The sequence below is a fragment of the Macaca mulatta genome, chromosome 6, assembly GCF_049350105.2.
Source record: "Macaca mulatta isolate MMU2019108-1 chromosome 6, T2T-MMU8v2.0, whole genome shotgun sequence".
Classification (NCBI taxonomy): domain Eukaryota; kingdom Metazoa; phylum Chordata; class Mammalia; order Primates; family Cercopithecidae; genus Macaca; species Macaca mulatta.
The window spans coordinates 101,388,170-101,406,755 of record NC_133411.1 but is presented as its reverse complement, the minus strand read 5'-3'; the positions used below and the strand labels follow the sequence as shown (position 1 = coordinate 101,406,755).

The window sequence follows — 18,586 nt, the reverse complement described above, 5'->3', positions numbered from 1 at the left end:
TCTCAGACTGCTATTAAATCATAGATTTGTTTTTACATAATCTCATACTTCTTGAAAGCTTTGTTCATTAAAATTTTTTTTTTATTTTTGTCTGACTCAGATAATTTGAAAGACTGATCTTCAAACTCAGAAATTCATTCTTTGCTTGGTTAGTCTATTGTTAAAGCATATCTTTAGTGAATTTTTCTATTCTAGAGTTTTTTTTTTTTTTTTTTTTTTAATGTAGCTATCTTGTTTTTCATATCCTGAATTGTTTTTCTGGCTTCTTTGTGTTGGACTTCTACTTTCTATAGGATATCACTGAGTTTCCTTGCAACCTATATTTTGAGTTCTTTATCTGTTTTTTCAAAGTATTTAATTTGGTTAGGATCCATTGCTAGAGAGTGAGAGTAATCCTTTAGAAGTATCAAGACATTCTGGCTTTTTGTACTGCCAGAGTTTTTGTGCTGATTCCTTCTCATCTGCTTCTTACTTTTGAATTCACCATCATTTGTATGAGACTTTTAAAATATCATTTTTCCCTTGAGGGTTTGACTGTGGTGTATGTTGCATATGATCAATTGACTTATTTTCTGGATACTTGCAGAGAGCTAAGGCTCTGTATGTGTCTCTTCGTTGTATATAGCTTCTATGCTGTGGCTTTTCAGATGCTGCTTGTTGTACTGGTATATTATATGCATGAGTCAACATGTGACCTTCTGTGGGGCTGAGAGTGTGGAGTTTCAGGAAGCTTATCTCATGCACTAGTACTAAGCTCTCTAGTAGCAGGGTTTGTGTTTGGTGGTGCAGTTCAGGCTTCAGTCCAGTATATAGCAGTTAAGAGTAGGAGCTGACTTGATGTTAGGTAGGCTGATGTTGAGTGGAAACACCCACCCTGAAGGGGTATTGGCAGGAAGAGATTGTGTTGTGGTGCACTGAAGTCTTGGGGGAAGGTAGTGGAGCATGTATCAGCTCCTCATCTTGAGCCAACAGGAATGTGATCTGCTTCCCTATTCCTTCCCTGTTGCAGGGTTCATGACTTCCAGTTCACAGAGACTTTGCCCTTTGGTTCCCCACTGCAGTGCAGGTGCAGGCCATGGATATACGCCTCTAAGGGCTACCACCAAAATGGGCTTAGGTGAGAACCTCTTCCCCAGGCCAGATCAGGCAACTCTGCAACTTATCTGTCCTCCGTTGCTAGAATGCTGCCTCTCTGTGTAGGGAGTGGGAGTTGGACCCTGCTCTTAGTGTAAGCTGTGCTTGCCAATGTTGGAGCAGGTTGTGGTGTATATTTGTTGAGGATTCGGTGGTGGAGTAACTCAAGGGCAGAGAAACCACATGCAAGGCAGTGGCACTACAAGTGCACAATCAGTATGGCACCTGATATCTAAGTTCAAAGCTGAGGGGAGTGCAAGCATTCTTGTGCAAACTGGCCACCAAGTTCTCTGTCTCCAGGAGGTTCCCAAATCACCACAGATAGCATTGCCCTGAGTCACAAGGTCAGAGGGGTTCCCCAACAGTCTGGCTGTCAGGAGATTGTCAGAGAGGTGAGAGGAGCAGAGAAGCACTCTCCCCAAGCCTTTCCATGGGGTCTGAGTTCCTTGGGAGTCAATCTGTGCCAGATTCTTGCTGCTTTCCTTGTTTGTGCCCCAGCTTCTTCCCATGGGTTCTCCAAGAGGTCCTGGCTCCCTTCCCTCACTTTCCCATTTGGAACTTGTCCGTTCACAGTCACTTTGATCTTTCTGAGGAGAACTAGCATCCAATGTCTCTGGTCAGCCATCTTGAGAAAAGAAAAGAAAATTCACAAGGATTTTTTTTTTTTTTGAAAGAAATGGAAAATGAGACTTCTAGAGCTCAAAAATGTTTCCCCATGTCTCACAGCAATTTAATACCATAACGAGGCTTTGTGTCCATGTTTTTGTGCTCTGACTCCTGTAATATTTCCTCTATCTTATAATAGATCTCCTCATCACCTGCCTCTAAATAACCACTTATATTTGAACAATTTCTTACAGTTACAAAACACTTTTACATTTTTTTTTTTTTTTTTTTTGAGATGGAGTCTTGCTCTATTGCCCAGGCCGGAGTGCAGTGGCATGATCTCTGCTCACTACAACCTCCGCCTCCAGGATCAAGCAATTCTCCTGCCTCAGCCTCCTGAATACCTGGGATTACAGGTGCACACCACCACACCCGGCTAATTTTTGTATTTTTAGTAGAGATGGGGTTTCACCGTGTTGGTCAGGCTGGTCTCAAACTCCTGACCTCATGATCCACCCAGCTTGGTCTCCCAAAATGCTGGGATTACAGGCATGAGCCACTGTGCCCGGCCTACATATTTTATCTCGTAATCACAATGTTTATGAGATATCTATTACCTATTTTAAAGATTAGAAAACAAATACCAGAGAGGATAGTATTTTTGGCTGAAGTTAAATAATTGCTATCTCACCTGTGCTTTCTTCAACATTTGTATCTTGCAACACAAAGTCTGCTTACATGGTCTAATTTAAGAAGAGAGTGGTCCATCTACATAAGACTTAAGAAAAGAGAATTTTAATTGCTTTGGTTCAGGTTATTTTATATACTGTATGTGTAGGCGGAAAGGTTATTAGTGATAATGAAGCAATGCCACACAGAGCAGTCAGTTTAGCAGACAATCCACGGGTGAGTAATTAGTGTTGTGGGAGTCCCAGAAAAGACATTCTGGGAGCACTGAATTTCATACTTTTTTAAACAGCAGTAAATGTTGCCATTTATTGGGTCTGAGTATTTATTGGCCCATTTTGTTTAGTTTGGGCCACTGGGAAACCAAAACCCCAGAATTAAACCTAGGGTTGTAATTCAGTTCAAAAACAAAGTATAGTAAAGCTTTGATATGACCAGGAGATTGGACTTTTCTGCTTTCTGGTAAGCTGAGGGCTAACTTACCACTATAACCATGCATTCTAGTTTACCTGGGACAGTTTTGTTTCTACCTGTGTACACCATATCATTATTAATAGCACTCTTTTTCACTCTCCAAAGTATCCCATTTTGAATGATCAGTTACATGGTCACCCTAACCGTAGACTTTCTCCCAATTCTTGTTGAAATATTCATTTTAAAAAACATGAAGTTTTTCCTCACTTAGTAGCTGCAGAGCATTAACCTTATTTGGCCTTTGCGTGGTGAGCTAGTCCCTCAGGGGTGCTGAACATGAACATCACACAGAACTGTGGAGGAAGAAGGTGGATGAAGTGATTTCTGTCTGCAGCCCCTCTCTGCAGCTCACTTTCTCTATATTACTGTATTCCGACACTTGTGGATTTCCTGTGTTAACTGGCTGCTCTCTTGATCCTTGGCTTCTTTTGCTCGGTCTCGTTCTTTTCTTATTCTGTTCTGTTGTAAGGGCCAAGGTCTCACTGAAGCTGTCTCAAAGAAGGCCAGATGAGGTAAGAAGGTCAACAGGAACCACAGAAACATCCAAGAGTACGGAGCAGTGGACCCTCAGCTCCCAGACGTACTTCAGGCTTTCAGTAGTGAAAGCTCATGGATCTTCACTCTCCTGTCCAATATTGTCATTACTGTGTTTTGGTTGCTTGGTCTGTTACAATGTCACACTCCATCCTCTACTGTATGTAGTTTTCTACCCATACTTCTGCTTAATTATAGCATCTGTTTCCTGACATGAGGGTATGCGTGGCCTTATGACCTCTCCAACTTCTTTATTATGACTCTTCAGCTTAGTAGCCATTATAACATTTTCTTCTCTCTGAAATTCATTCAAATCATCTTTGCCTACTAATACTCTCTGCTAAATAACAACCTAACACCAGCCAGCCTGCTCACTGTCTGCCCTTAGTTTAGACACCTAGCTCGTGTCTAATCAGCTATGAGCAAGGGGCAAGGGAGTTGCATTTACTTGGAACCAAGCATAAGCTTTTCTTTCTGTTGAGGCTGTAAATTAGACACCATTGCTGATATACATACCGGGGTGTGCCCATTATTTGCCATAACTTTTCCTATTCTTTGTGAGGTCTTTAAAGTCACTTAATCAGTTGACTTCCAGCTAATCATAGTATTTCCTTGACAAATAGATACTTGAGCTTCATTGAACTTTGAATATCTCTGTGGCTTTGAGTTCTGTTTTTAAAAATTAGGTTTTAAAAAACTTCGATTTCCACTTAATGGAGATTTCGCTGTACATGTTTTCAGTATCATAGAAAGTAGGAGAGATGACTACGTAGAAACTGATCATGACTAAGTAGAAATCATCAATGATATCTCTGACAACATTGCTAAATTTTAAAAGTCAAAAAATTTAATGTCTGTCATGAAGTTTTAACTTTAAGTGGACTTTATTGACAAAGTTAAATCTGCAGTGATCATGCCTGAGTGTATGAAACATTTTTGGAATAATGTAACCAATCTACAATCCACTTGGCATGGTAATACTAAGAGCACACCAGGAAATTCCCTGGAAGCCAGGCATACTCTTCCCCCACTGTACAGTGCTACAATAACCCTCCTGCTTTCTATTGATAATAAGAATGAGATTCTGTTTTATGATATAAATAAGAAAAGTCTGGAAAATCTTTGTGCATAGTTTTCACAAAGACTTGCTTCTATAATTGGCATAAGGATCAAGCTAGGCTACATATTGAAATTACTTGAGGGACTGTTGGGAAAAAAAAATTGATACCAGGTTGGGTCCTACCCTCAGAGTTCCTGAAGTCCAGCCAGAGCTGGACTCAACAAAATGGAGAGAACTGGAGATCATTTTCTTATGTGAAATAACTTTGGCACAGAAAGATAAACTTTGCATGTTCCACTTATTTATGGGAGCTAAAAATTAAAACAATGGAGATAGAGAGTAGGATGGTTACCAGAGAATGGGAAGGGTAGTTGGGGATTGAGGGGAAGAAGGGAGGGTTAATGGGTACAAAAAGTAGTTAGAAAGAATGAATAAGACCTAGAATTTGCTAGCACAACAGGGTGACTGCAGTAAAAAATAATGTAATTGTACATTGTAAAGTAACTAAAGCTATGTAACTAATTGGATTGTTTGTAACACAAAGGGTAAATGCTTGAGGTGATGACTATCCCATTTAACCTGATGAAATTATAATGCATTGCATGTCTGTATCAAAATATCTCATGAAACCCATAAATATATACACCTACTATGTACCCACAAAAATTAAAAATTAAAATTAAAAATTTAAAGAATCAACCATGCCAGCTAACAGAGTAACTCCTTTATTTTTTCCTGTAATGATAATCTGAAAAGGTAGGGAGGCGTTTCCAACTTTCATTTTACCAGCACCTTTATATCTTCTGGTGGAAGCTCTCTTTATTTATGTAAAAAGACCTCCCAAGCAGCAGAGCCTAAAGTCACTGGGACCCTTCTGTTGATTCCCATACATATTACCTAGGTGTTTCATGATATAAATAAGAAAAGTCTGGAAAATCTTTGTGCATAGTTTTCACAAAGACTTGCTTCTATAATTGGCACAAGGATCAAGCTAGGCTGCATATTGAAATTACTTGAGGGGCTGTTGGGGAAAAAAAAATTGATATCAGGCTGGGTTCTACCCTCAGAGTTCCTGAAGTCCAGCCGGAGCCACTAGTCTATCTAAAGTGAGGGAAAGAGGAGTTGAGCATAAGGAAATTTGGCATCACCATGTATGGTAATGACTCCAGTTCAAGCAAGACAGGAAGGCCTTCTGCAAAAATGGTGGCTTGCTGAGATAGAAGATGTGAATGCTCTGGTCATTAACTACTCATCCGTGATTTTTTTTCTGACTTTCCCATAAGTGACCTGATAAGGCTGTGAATTTATCCTGTGTTATAATCTACAACTTAAAACTTTGCACTTTGCATCTGATTTTGGGCTTTAGCCCCCAAACTTTTGATTATTACCATAGATACGTCTTAATCTTCAAACTGTACCTAGAACTCTGAATTTTAAAGTTTGGGCTTTTTTCGTTTGTCTACAGGTGGATATGTAGTTTTTCCAACACCATTTATTGAAGAGACTGTACTTTCTCCATTGTGTATTCTTGACACTTCTATCAAAACTCAATTGATCATAAATATATGGGTTTATTTCTGGGCTCTTTTTTTTATTTCATTTGTTAATATGTCTATTTTTATGTCAGTACCTTGCTGTTTTGATTACTATCACTTTGTAATAGATTTTGAAATCTGATAGTGTGATGCCTCCAGCTTTGTTCTTTTCACTGAAGATGGCTTTGGTCATTCAGGATTGTCTATGGCTTCATGCAAATTTTAGATTATTTATTCTATTTCTGTGAATAGCGTCATTGGAATTTTGATGGAGATTGCATTGAATCTGTAGATCCCATTGATTAGTATGGACATTTTAACAATACTAATTCTCCTAATCCATGAATATAAACAATCCTTCCTTTCTTGTGTGTCATCTCCAATATCTTTCATCAATGTTCTATAGTTTTCAATATACAGATCTTTCACCTTCTTGATTAATCCACTCCTAAGTATTTTTTATGATATTGTAAATGGGATTGTTTTCTTAATTTCTTTTTCAGATAGTTTGTTGTTGGCACATAGAAATACCACTGGTTTTTGTAAGTTGATTTTATCTTCTGCAACTTTAATGAATTCTATTATCAATTCTAACAGTTTGGGGTGGCTTTTAGGGGTGTGTGTGTGTGTGTGTGTGTGTGTGTGTATTTGAATGCCTTTCATTTCTTTCTCTTGCATAATTGCCTTGGCTAGGACTTCTAGTACTATCTAGAATAGGAGTGTTGAAAGTGGGCATCCTTGTCTTGTTTCTGATCTTAGAGGAAAAGCCTTCAACTTTTCAATGTTGAGCATGACGTTAGCTATGGACTTGTCATATAATGTTTACTGGGTTGAGAAACAATCCTTATATAACTAGTTTGTTGAGAGCTTTTATCATAAAAGAATGTTGAATTTTATCAATGCTTTTCATGTATCCATTGAGATTATAAGGTGGTTTTTGGCCTTGATTCTGTGAATATGGTGAGCCACATTTATTGATATGCCATATCCATTTTAGACTCCTATTTCACTCTTTATACAAGAATCAACTCAAAATGGATTAAAGACTTAAGCATAAGACCTGAAGTTGTAAAACTACCAGGAGAAAAAAAATCAAGGAAAGCTCTGTGGTCTTGGAAGTGATTTCTTTGATAAGACCGCAAAAGCACAGGCAACAAAAGCAAAAATAGACAAATGGGATTGCATCAAATTGAAAAGCTTCTGCACAACAAAGAAAACAATTAACAGGGAAAAGACCATCCATAGATTAGGACAAAATATTTGTAAATCATACACCAATAAGGGACTAGAGTCCAAGATAGACGAAGAATTCAAACTACTCAATAACATGAAAATAAATAACCCTACTAAAAAAAATGGGCAAAGGACCTGAATAGACATTTATCAAAAGAAGATATGCAAATAGCCAACAGATATATGAAAAAAACCCCTCAATATGTGTAGCCATCAGTGAAGTGCAAATATAAAACCACAGTAAGATATCACCTCATACCTGTTAGATTGGCTACTATGAAAAATATGAAAGTTAAGTGTCGACAAGGATGTGAGTAAAAGAGAAACCTTGTACACTGCCGTATTGTAAATTAGCATAGCCACTTTGCAAAACAGTATGGTGTTTCCTCAGAAAACTAAAAATAGAATTACCATATAATCCAGCAATCCCACATCTGGATATGTAGCCAATGGAATTGAAACCAATATCTGAAAGAGATGACTACATTCCATGTTCATTGCAGCATTATTCACAGAAACCAAGATATGAAAATGCCCAAAATACCCATTAACAGATGAATGGATTAAAATGTGGAATATATGCACAATGAAATACTATTCATCCTTTAAAAAGCAGGAAATTCTGTCATTTGCAACAATGTGGATGAACCTGGAGGACACTATACTAAGTGCAGCCATCCTCAACCTTTTTGGCACCAGGGACCAGTTTCGTAGAAGACAATTTTTCCACAGACCAGGGAGTGGGGAGGTTGTTTGGGACCATTCAAGTGCCTTACATTTATTGTGCACTTTATTTTGATTATTATTACATTGTAATATGTAATTAAATAATTGAACAACTCACCACAATGTGGAATCAGTGGGAGCCCTGAGCTTGTTTTCCTGCAACTAGACGGTCCCACCTGGGGGTGGTGGGAGACAGTGACAGATCATCAGGCATTAGATTCTCATAAGGAGCACACGACCTAGATCCCTCACATGCACAGTTCACAATAGGGTTTGTGCTCCTGTGAGAATCTAATGCCACTGCTGATCTGACAGGAGGCGGGGCTCAGGGAGTAATGTGAGTGATGGGGAGCAGCTGTAAATTACTGATGAAGCTTCTCTGGTTTGTCTACTGCTCACCTCCTGCTGTGTGACCTGGGGTTTGGGAACCTAGGCTAAGTGGAATAAGCCAGACACAGAGAGACAAATATATGATCTCCTTATATGTGGAATATAGAAAACTTAAACTCATAGAAGTAGAGAATAGAATCGCGGTTACCAGAGGTTGCAGGGGTGGGAAGAAGGGGAGATAGATGTGGAAACAGGAGATGTTGATCAAAGGATACAAAGTTTCAGTTAGACAGAGGAATACATTCTGGTGATCTATTCCACAGCATGGTGACTATAGCTAATAATAATGCATTGTGATTTTCAAAATATTTCAAAATAAGAGAATTTTAAATATTTCCACCAAAACAAATGATAAATATTGGAGGTAACGGATGTGTTAATTAGCCTGATTATCTCATTCTGAAATGTATACATGTAACAAAACATCCAAATGTATCCATATATATATACAGTTGTTGTCAATTCAAAATAAAATACATATAATTTTGAGTTTATCATTTATTCCTCTTTTAAATGTAGGGCTATTAGAAAAAGGCAGCCCTCTCCATTGCCTATACCCTTCATAATGTTCTGTCAAAGCAATCACTGGATTCATCAAAGACTTGACTTTAAAATGGCTCTTTATTGGTAGGAGACTAAGTAGCTGTTTCACCATCTCATGACATTTTAGTGTCTCTCATCCTCGGATGTTAATCTGATAAACCAGGCCAGATGAGCACTTCCCTCATTGTCTCTTGCCTGCAACCCCTCCTACTATCAATCATTGATTCAAGGAGGGGTTTTAGTGGCAGAACACAGAATCCACACCAGATGATGTAAATGGAAAGGCAGGGCCAGAAGACCAGGGTTAGATATCGAAATACTGTTGGGAAAAATGCCAATCACATTAAAGTGGCAATGCCTTTGTCACTGCTGCCTGTTGTGTGGCATTCATGATACCAAGAACAGGATACTAAATTTCACCATAGCTTCCCTAGAAGAACCTATACCACACTACCAGAAAATTAGCTCTCCTTGCATACCACTTCTTTTTCATAACGTTCACCTCTATCTGCATTTGTCATAGTATATAAGTGCATTTTCTTAGCAGAACCTACACCACATGGGATGATCCTAGCTGCAAAGACAATAAGGAAATGTAGTTTTTACCTTTCAGCCTCTTTATTACACAGAATCTAAAGGTTGAAGAGGTTTGAAGTACACATTGGTTTACCCAGTCTGTATTTTCTGCAACAGATGTTCAAAAGTAGAATACTAGGAAATAGCTAGATTACAGCAATTAAAGAAGAGACAATAATTCCAGGAGCACCTGGTGTTCCCTCCAGTTTATGTCTTGAATATCTAAATGTTTATATGATGCATCATTTGGCTTTAAGAAATCCAGTCTAGAGAAGCAGGAAAAGAAAAGAATGGGCTAGCAGAGAGAAGAGAGGGTAACTTTTATTTGAGTAATATAAAAGACTTCATTAGGGAGGTAGCATTTAAACCTACAAAATGTTAAAGTTTCATGTTCTAGACCTCTTATCAAAGGTGTCTGGCATTTAAAGGTCTGGCATAATAAATCACATTGAAATAATAAATGAAGAATAAGGAGAGGTTAAACATAAAGGACTCCCTGAATGCCCAATTGGCCTTCCTGCCCATGATTCCTCCCACCTAGGATTCCTCCATTTGACAATCATGTCTTTCATTGCTACTCTTTCTCTAATTGACCTCTGAAAATGCAAACGCTCCTGGGAAGAGTTTTAAAAATTAAGCTCTTATCAGTTATTAATGTCTTAGCTCATTCATTTAAAAACATGTACTGAGCACCTACTCCTTGCCTGGAACTCTGCTAAGTGCCAGGGATTTGGAGGGATACACCCGTGAACAAAACAAGCATGGCCTCTGCCTATACGGAGCTTACAGGTTAGCAGGAAGACAGGCCCTAAAAATAACTGCACAGATCATTAACTTCTTACAGCTGTTCAATTCTGTGAAAGTACCATTTTCTTGGTTACAAAAAGCAGACCACGAGAGCAGACAACTTAGATATATCATTCAGGATATTTAAAATTTCGGAGGTGAACAAAGTTTGTTTTAGAGATTTTAATATATGAGAGCCTAGCACTTCAGATACATATTTCCTAAGATAGCTTTATGTTTGGAAGCTTCATGAACACTTTTTAAAAGATACTTTACAATAAAAAATACACATTTATTGCCGGCATCCCTCCATAGTCAGCCTGCTGATTTTCTTCTTGGAACCATTATAGTGAGCCTGAGAGGAGATGTGTCTCTAGATCCTCTAAAGTTCTTGATGTTCTTTGATGGAGTTGGGTGATCCCTGGAGCTGACACAGTGGTGGCCTGGAGTTGCACCTCCTCTCATTTCTGCTGTCTACTATGGGTGTTACCATCCTCCCAGGAGCACAGCTCAAACTTCGGTGTGACTCGCCCACTGTTTCCCACATCTCCCACATCTTGTCAGTTGCAAATTCAGTTGATCGAATCTCCTCAATCTCTCAAATCCATCTTTTGTTTTTGTTACCACTGGTCAGATCAGGCTCTTAAAGTGAACAGTTTAAGACTTAAACTGACTTAAAATGACTTAAACTGAACAGTTGTAAATCCTTTTAAATAATTTCTAGATCCACGGGATTTCTCTACTCTCACCCCTCTTACAGAGGGAAAAGGCCCGAGTTTTGTTCATCGCTAAAATCTAAGCATTTGGCCCAGAGCATAAAACATGTAAGGCAGTAAGTGTGTGTTCCCTGGAGCCTGGTTCTGTTGTTTCCGTCTTCAGAAGCCTGTGATGGTTTGACGTTGCCTACAGACTGAAACCTCCTTAGCTGGGCCTCACTGTACATCAGTCTTCCTTTCCACCTTATTTCTCATGCAATCTAGTGATGCGCTTTTTGGTGACTGTTTACCACTGGGCTCATGTTGATTTTTCCTGATGCTCCCTCCTTCCAAAGCTTCACTTGTCAAAGTTCTACACATATTTTCAGACCCTGCTCCATGGTTATCTTTATAAGGTCTCCTGAGAGTCTTCTCCCATCATAATTGATCCACTGTCCTTCTCTCCCAATGACTTCATACCTCCAGTATATTACAGTCAGTCTTTTATTACAGCTCCTGAGTGGACAGGGTTGGATTTTAAGTGCTAATTTTTATCAATTGGTAATGGCTGCCTGGAGCACTGTATTGAGAAGGATTCTAAGGGTATACCTGGGTTCCTCAAGTAGGGTGCCAAAGCAAATTGGATGCATTACATGAGTGTAGGAGAAGAGAGAGAACAAACTGCCCATGGATTCGCCAACTTTATTTAGATCCCCATTGATGTTTCTACTCAGCTGGATCAGGTGCTGGTAAAGACATCTTTCTATCCTTGTAGCCTCTAGCATAATTTATTTTCAATTTGAAGCTTAAATACTCTATTCCCTGATTTTAAAGGTTTATAATTTAAAATGACAAATATGACATTTGAGATAGAATGTGGTAATGGAAAAGAAAGATATAAAGTGCTAGTGAAATGGTCCTTGAAGACTGGGTAGGAAGACATGGGAAACAAGAAGAGAAGGCAGCCCTGGTCAAGAGTAAAGAATGAAGATACAAGTTTTTGAAGTGTAAATTCTATTCCGTTAAGTAAAAATGGTCCAGAATTTGTGGAAGAGAAGTGAAGGCTCAGTTTATAATGATAGGCTTGAGTTAGGTTGGTGCAAAAGTAATGGCATTGAAATTAATGGCAGAAACCACAATTGCTTTTGCACCAACTTAATATATCATGGGGGCTATGAATGCCTTCCTAAGAAGTATGGATAAACTCAAGTATGCTGACATATGATAGATAGTTTTGAACATAATCATGATTGTACATTAGAGTGAACAAATTCAGAGTGCCAAGTACAGTCTACTCCGGAAATATGCAGATGATTGAATGTTAGAAAAATCTGTCAAAAAAATTCTGTATGATCTTATTAACGTATGCTGAAAATCTATTGATAAAATTCAACTGTGCTTTTTTTTAAGCCCAAATAAATTAAGAGAAGAAAAAGCCTAAGCTTCATAAACGTCGTGTTAAATTGTGAAATACTAAAAGGCATGCACATTATAATCAAATCTAATTCAGAAATGTTCACAGTTTTCACCATTTTTTAACAGTCTTTGGAAGATAACACAATAAGATTTAAAAATAAGCAATTGAAATATTAGAAAATAAGAGTCAAAAAAGCATTATATACAGACAATATGATTTCTATACACAGACAACCCAAAATATGACTTGAAAAGTGATAGGATATAAAGTCACTTTACAAAATAATGTTTGTCCATTGTAGTAGAAATAACCTTATCAAAATGGAAATGGCAAAGAATGGTTAAGAGTACTGAATTGTATACTTGAAATTCACTTCAATGTCTTCACCACAAAACAAAACAAAAGGGTAAACAAGTGAGGTGAGAGATGTGTTAACTAACTTGATTGTGGTAATCACTGCCCAAAACATATGTATATTGAATCATCATGCTGTATATCAGAAAATCATATAATTTTGTCAATTGTGACTCAATAAAGCTAGAACATTTTAAAGGGAAAGGTGTATGTATATGTATTGACTAGAAAAGTGCCCATGATGTTTTTCTAGAAGTTGTTCATAATAGACAAAATATGATACTCTCTTTGTTTAAAACTAGGGAAAACTGAAAGCCCAACCACAAAAAAACAAAACTATATGTATGTGTATATGTTTTCATAAGACTTTCAAAAGTGTGAAAAATATTTCCCAAATTGTTGTCACTGGTGGCCACAATCAGATGGGTAAGGGAAGAGCAAGACAATCATTTTACTTTTTACTCCTTTGTTGTTCAAAGGCCTGATCCAAATGAGTGGTAATAGGAATTAAAAGAAAAAGACAATTGGGAGATGTCATACAGAAATGGAGTGGGGGGGATTTGACAACTATTTGGATGTGGGTGGGAATCAAATGAAGAAGTCAAAGATGACTCAGCAATTTATAGGCTGAGTGACTGAGGGATCATTTATAGAAACAAGGATATCATGAGAAGGTGAAGTGAATTATTTTTTATTGTTACCAGAGGAGAGACAATGAGTTCAGGTTATCAATCAAAGCTGTGCTGCCTCTTGTTTTAAATAATAATTGCTCCAACAGCAAAGCTATTTGCCTTGATCTTAAAACCTCAAAAAAATATGCTGCTTTAATGAGCAAATGTCGGGTATGTGAATTATATACCTTAAAGATTGTTTAAATGCTGCTTTATTGTTTCATTTTATGTGAATTATGGAATTAAAAGACTGCTGTCTGTTATTTTTACCTCATCCATGCATATTCTAAGACAAAAGGACGTTTCCTTTTGAATCAGAAAAAAAATTTTAAGAATTTAAATTAATCCCAAACACACAAAGGAAAGCTTTCCTATTGTATACAGAATGACAGAGACTAAAAATATGACCTGAAGAATTTTTACTACATGTTTCATTTATGTTGTTTTAATATAGTTATTCCTCTTGTAATTCAATGCCTAGTAAATTATTAAGAGTATATTGTTGCTAAAAATAAATTCTATAGAGGCAGCCTCACAAACATTTTTAGATCTAGGAATGGCTTATGCACTTTTATTCCGTAGAAAGCAGCACTAGAAATTTAGCCCCATTGAGAATATATTTCTTGCAAATATTGCCAAAATGCTACGTGAATTTATTTCTATATAATTATATTTTATGTTGAGGCTGAAGCAGAAGTGCTTAATTCATAGGTATGAGCTTTTCTGAACAGATAAATGAGTCAACAGTCACCTGAATCAATCATTTTAATTTTAATTTCCAGTTAGGTAGAAGTGAACTGCTCTTGTTCTTATTCTCCACTCATCATTGATTATGTTTTCACTTCACACAGTATTTCTATGTTCATATTTCTTAGTTGAATTGTGTGGAGACTTCCATGGGAAACGTTTTTATATTCCATTTGTTATCCATAATCTGAGTTAAAACAGGACATTTCTGTAACTGCCATGTTTTTATTTTGAGTCTAGAGAATTTCATAAATTTCGAAACCTTCGGAGAACTGGGTAATTATGAGACTGTATTAAATCAGAAGAGTATTTATTTTATTGAGTAATTCTTATAATTAGGGTTAAGCTACATATGGTCCCCCTTTGGAAAAAATAGAACAGAGATAATAAATTTAATATTTTTTATATTTTGTGTTTTCCAGAAAATAAACACTGCTGGAACCAGTAATGCAGAGGTCCCCTTGGCTGATCCCGGAATGTACCAGCTGGACATTACATTAAGAAGGGGTCAAAGTTTAGCTGCTCGAGATCGAGGAGGTAAGAGCATAAGAGCAATATCACCTAGAAGCTTTTTTATGTGTTTATGACAAACTTTGTTTTCCATGTGATTGCTTGAGTTATAAAAAATTAACTAGAATATAATTTTTAGAAGCTTGAATTCAAAGACACAGTTTGACCCATTACTTGACTCCCATGACCATGGTGGAAGACGTTTTGATGCAAGTTCCAAAACTCTGACTTATTCCTAACCCAGACAGCAAAGTCACTCTCAAACTGCTGATAAATTAGACTCTACATCATATGTAATTACTGACATAATTGGTTACATAAGTGAGGCATACATTTGAAGCCATGTCAGAACTTACCTTTTGGTAGACCTGAAATTCTTTTTGCTACATACATTTGTTCAGTTGAATCTGTTCACACTGCAGGACCCAGGACTAATATCTCTCCAAAACTTAAGAGATTCCTAACAAATGATCTTTTGAGGCCTGGTCAGATCTGGCAGTAGTCTCATGGTGGGTTAAACACATTTTGTAGGTCATGATGAAGGATAAAACAAGGCATAAAACAAGGCAAATGCTCTTAAGTTCCCAGATTCCAAATCCCAAGACAATCTCCTGATGAACTAGGATAGGCCACATGAGGGATTCCTTGAACCCAGGATAGAGGCAGGACCAAGGATAAACCCTAGATAGGCTGTGTAGCATCCTTTGCACATTTTGAATGTGAGCACTGCAGGAGGTGGATATGTTGGGGGCGCTGAGAGCCCTCAATTCCAAAGGAGGCTGAGTTTGGGGTAATTCCTCCTGCCAGGAGGAAGGAGAGTCCCCAAGCCTTGCTAATTCATTGTCAGACAACCCTGAGAGTGCTCCTGGCACCATATGATCCCGTTTTATTCCTCCTACCCTATTTGACATCATATGTAGGGAATAGAAGGAACCAGATTAGGGCTTCAGTTTTAATTTGTCTCCTATATCTAAAGGAATAAAATAGAGAAAAATAATTTAATATAATACTAGAGTATTTTATGACTAGGAACTGTACAAATAATAGATTCAATTGTTAAGTAAAAACTAGTAAATACCAAACATTCTTGTCTGGGTGTGTTGGCTTACACCTGTAATCCCAGCACTTTGGGAGGTCGACATGGGAGGATTACTTGAGGCCAGGAATTTGAGACCAGCCTGGACAACACAGTAAGACCTTGTCTCTACAAAACATTTTAAAAAGTTTAAAAAGACATTCTTAGTGAGGGAATATGTGATTGATGATATTAGAATTTAAAAAGATAGGAGAAGTTTTCAAAATAACTGTCTGGTTTAGTAGCTAAGGACAAGTGTTTATTGATTTGAACTGCCTGTTTCCAAAGAAGATACAATTAAATTAGATAAAGAAAATAATGCAAATAACGAAGTATTATTTTGCTATATTTAGTGTATACAACCTTTTTTTTTTAGTTTTCAAAGTGCTCTCAGTTATACCATTCGATCTAAAACAGAATTGGACATGGCAACAGAAAATCAAAATTTTAGTCCTACATAGGCCCCCAACAATTTGAAATGCATACATGTACAATAATTTGTTGTAGCATTGTTTATAATTATAAAATATTGGCACTAATCTAAATACCCATAAATAGGGGAGTGGTTGAATAAACTATGGCGTATCTACATGGCGGAATACTATGGAGCTGTAAAAATAAATATTGAAAATCTCTAGAAATTGATATGAAAAAATGTACAGGATATATTGTGAAGTTCAAGTAAGCAAAGTACAAAAGAGTATCAACAATATGCAACATTCTATGTGAGAAAGAAATATGTAAGAATTTGTGTGTTGTCTTCTCATTTGTACCAAAACAAATACAGAAATCAAAAGCTAGAAACTAATGAAATTGGTAACATACAGAATGTAGGTAAATAACAGATGGCAAGAATGGGAGATGGGAATGGGGTAAAAGGGATGAAGAGGAAATAACATTTATCTGAGTCCATTTTCTTAATTAATTTAAAGTCTTTATGACAATATTTTAGCACCCCAAAATAGATAAATAATTAAAATCAACCAGGATGTGGGAGGAACCCATAACAATAATCTCATCTCAAAAGGATAAGAAATAAAACCACTAACCTAAGTAGCTATGTAAAACAGTATTTGAATTATACATACAGGCCTACTTTGGAGCTATTGCAGGTTTGGTTCCAGACCACCACAATAAAGCAAATATCACAACAAAGCAAGTCACACAAATTTTTTGATTTTCCAGTACATATAAAAGTTATATATATACCATACTGTAGTCTATTAAGTGTGAATAGCATTATTCACAAAAAAGTATGTCTAAAAATGTATGTATTTTAAAAATACTGTATTGCTAAAAAAAATGCTAACAATCATCTGAGCCTTCTGTGAATGATAATGTTTTTGCTAGTGGAGGGTCTTGCCTCGACATTGATGGCTGCTGATTGATTAGGGTGGTGGTTGCTGAAGGTTGGAGTGGCTGTGGCTATTTCATAAAATAGGACAATGAAGTTTGCTACATTGATTTACTCTTCCTTTCACAAAAGATTTATCTGTAGCATGAGATGCTGTTTGATAGTACTTTACCCACAGTAGAGTGTCTTTCAGAATTGGAGTCAGTCATCTCAAACCCTGCTGTTGCTTTATCAACTAAGTCAGTGAACTATTATAAATCTTTCATTGTCATTTCAACAGTGTTCACAGCATCTTCACCGTGAATAGGTTCCTTCTCAAGAAACTACTTTCTCTGCTCACGCATAAGAAACAACCCGTCATTTGTTCACATTTTATCATGAGATTGCAGCAATTCAATCATTATCATCAGGCTCCACTTCTAATTGTAGTTCTCTTGGTATTTTCACCATATCTACAGTTACTTCCTCCACTGAAGTCTTGAACACCTCAAACCCTTAAGTCATCCATAAGGGCTAAAAGCAACTTCTTCCAAACCCGTGTTAATGTTGAAATTTTGACCTCCTCTCATAAATCATGAATTTTTTGTTGTTGTTGTTTTAGAGACATGGTATTACTCTGTTGCCTAGGCTTGAGTGCAGGGGCGCAAACATGCTGTAACCTTCAACTCCTGTACTCAGGCACCCTCTTGCCTCAGCCAACTGATTAGCTAGGAGGACTACAAGTGTAGGTCGCCATGCCCGGCTATTTTTTTTCTTTTTTTTTTTCTTTTTTTTTTTTTTTTGGTAGAGATAAGGGCTCACAATGTTGCCCGGGCTGGTCTTGAACTTCTGGATTCAAGTGATCTTCCCCCTTTGGACTCCCAAGTTGCTGAGGATACAAGCATGAGACACTGCGCCCAGCTAAGAAATGTTCTTTATGGCATCTAGAATGATGAATCCTTTCCAGAAGGTTTGCAATTTGCTTTGTCCAGATCCATCAGAGGACCAACTATATATAGCAGCTATAGCCTTACAGAATGTATTCTTAGATAATAAGCCTTGAAAGTAGACATTACTGCTTGATGGATGGGCTGCAGAATGGATGTTGTGTTAACAGGCCTGAAAACAATACTTGTGTCCCTGTACATCTTCATCAGAACTCTCCGGTGACTAGATGCATTGCCAATAAGCAGTAATATTTTAAAAGGATTCTTTATTTTTCTGAGCCATAGGTCACAACACTGGGCCTACTAAATATTTAGTAAACCATGTTATAAATAGATATGCTGTCATCCAGGCTTTTTGGCTTCATTTATAGTGCACAGGCAGAGTAGATTTAGCACAGTTCTTAAGGGCCCTAGGATTTTCAAAATAGTAAATGAACATTGGCTTCAACTTAAAGTCACCAGCTGCATTAGCCCCTATCATGAGAGTCAGCCTGTTCTTTGAAGCTTTGAAGCCAGGCATTGACTTCTCTTTAGCTATGAAAGTTCTCGATGT

The 18,586-nt window shown here is 37.3% G+C and overlaps 1 protein-coding gene across 8 annotated transcripts in view; it reads left to right on the top strand.

Moving 5' to 3' along the window:
• Positions 1 to 18,586, top strand: part of MCTP1 (multiple C2 and transmembrane domain containing 1) — a 596,052-nt gene that overhangs the window by 261,686 nt on the left and 315,780 nt on the right. For all 8 annotated transcript variants that reach the window (XM_015140441.3, XM_015140440.3, XM_028850075.2 and 5 more), the window contains exon 2: positions 14,591 to 14,705. In XM_015140441.3, the coding sequence (XP_014995927.2) occupies positions 14,591 to 14,705 (115 nt within the window). The remainder of the gene's footprint in view (positions 1 to 14,590; positions 14,706 to 18,586) is intronic.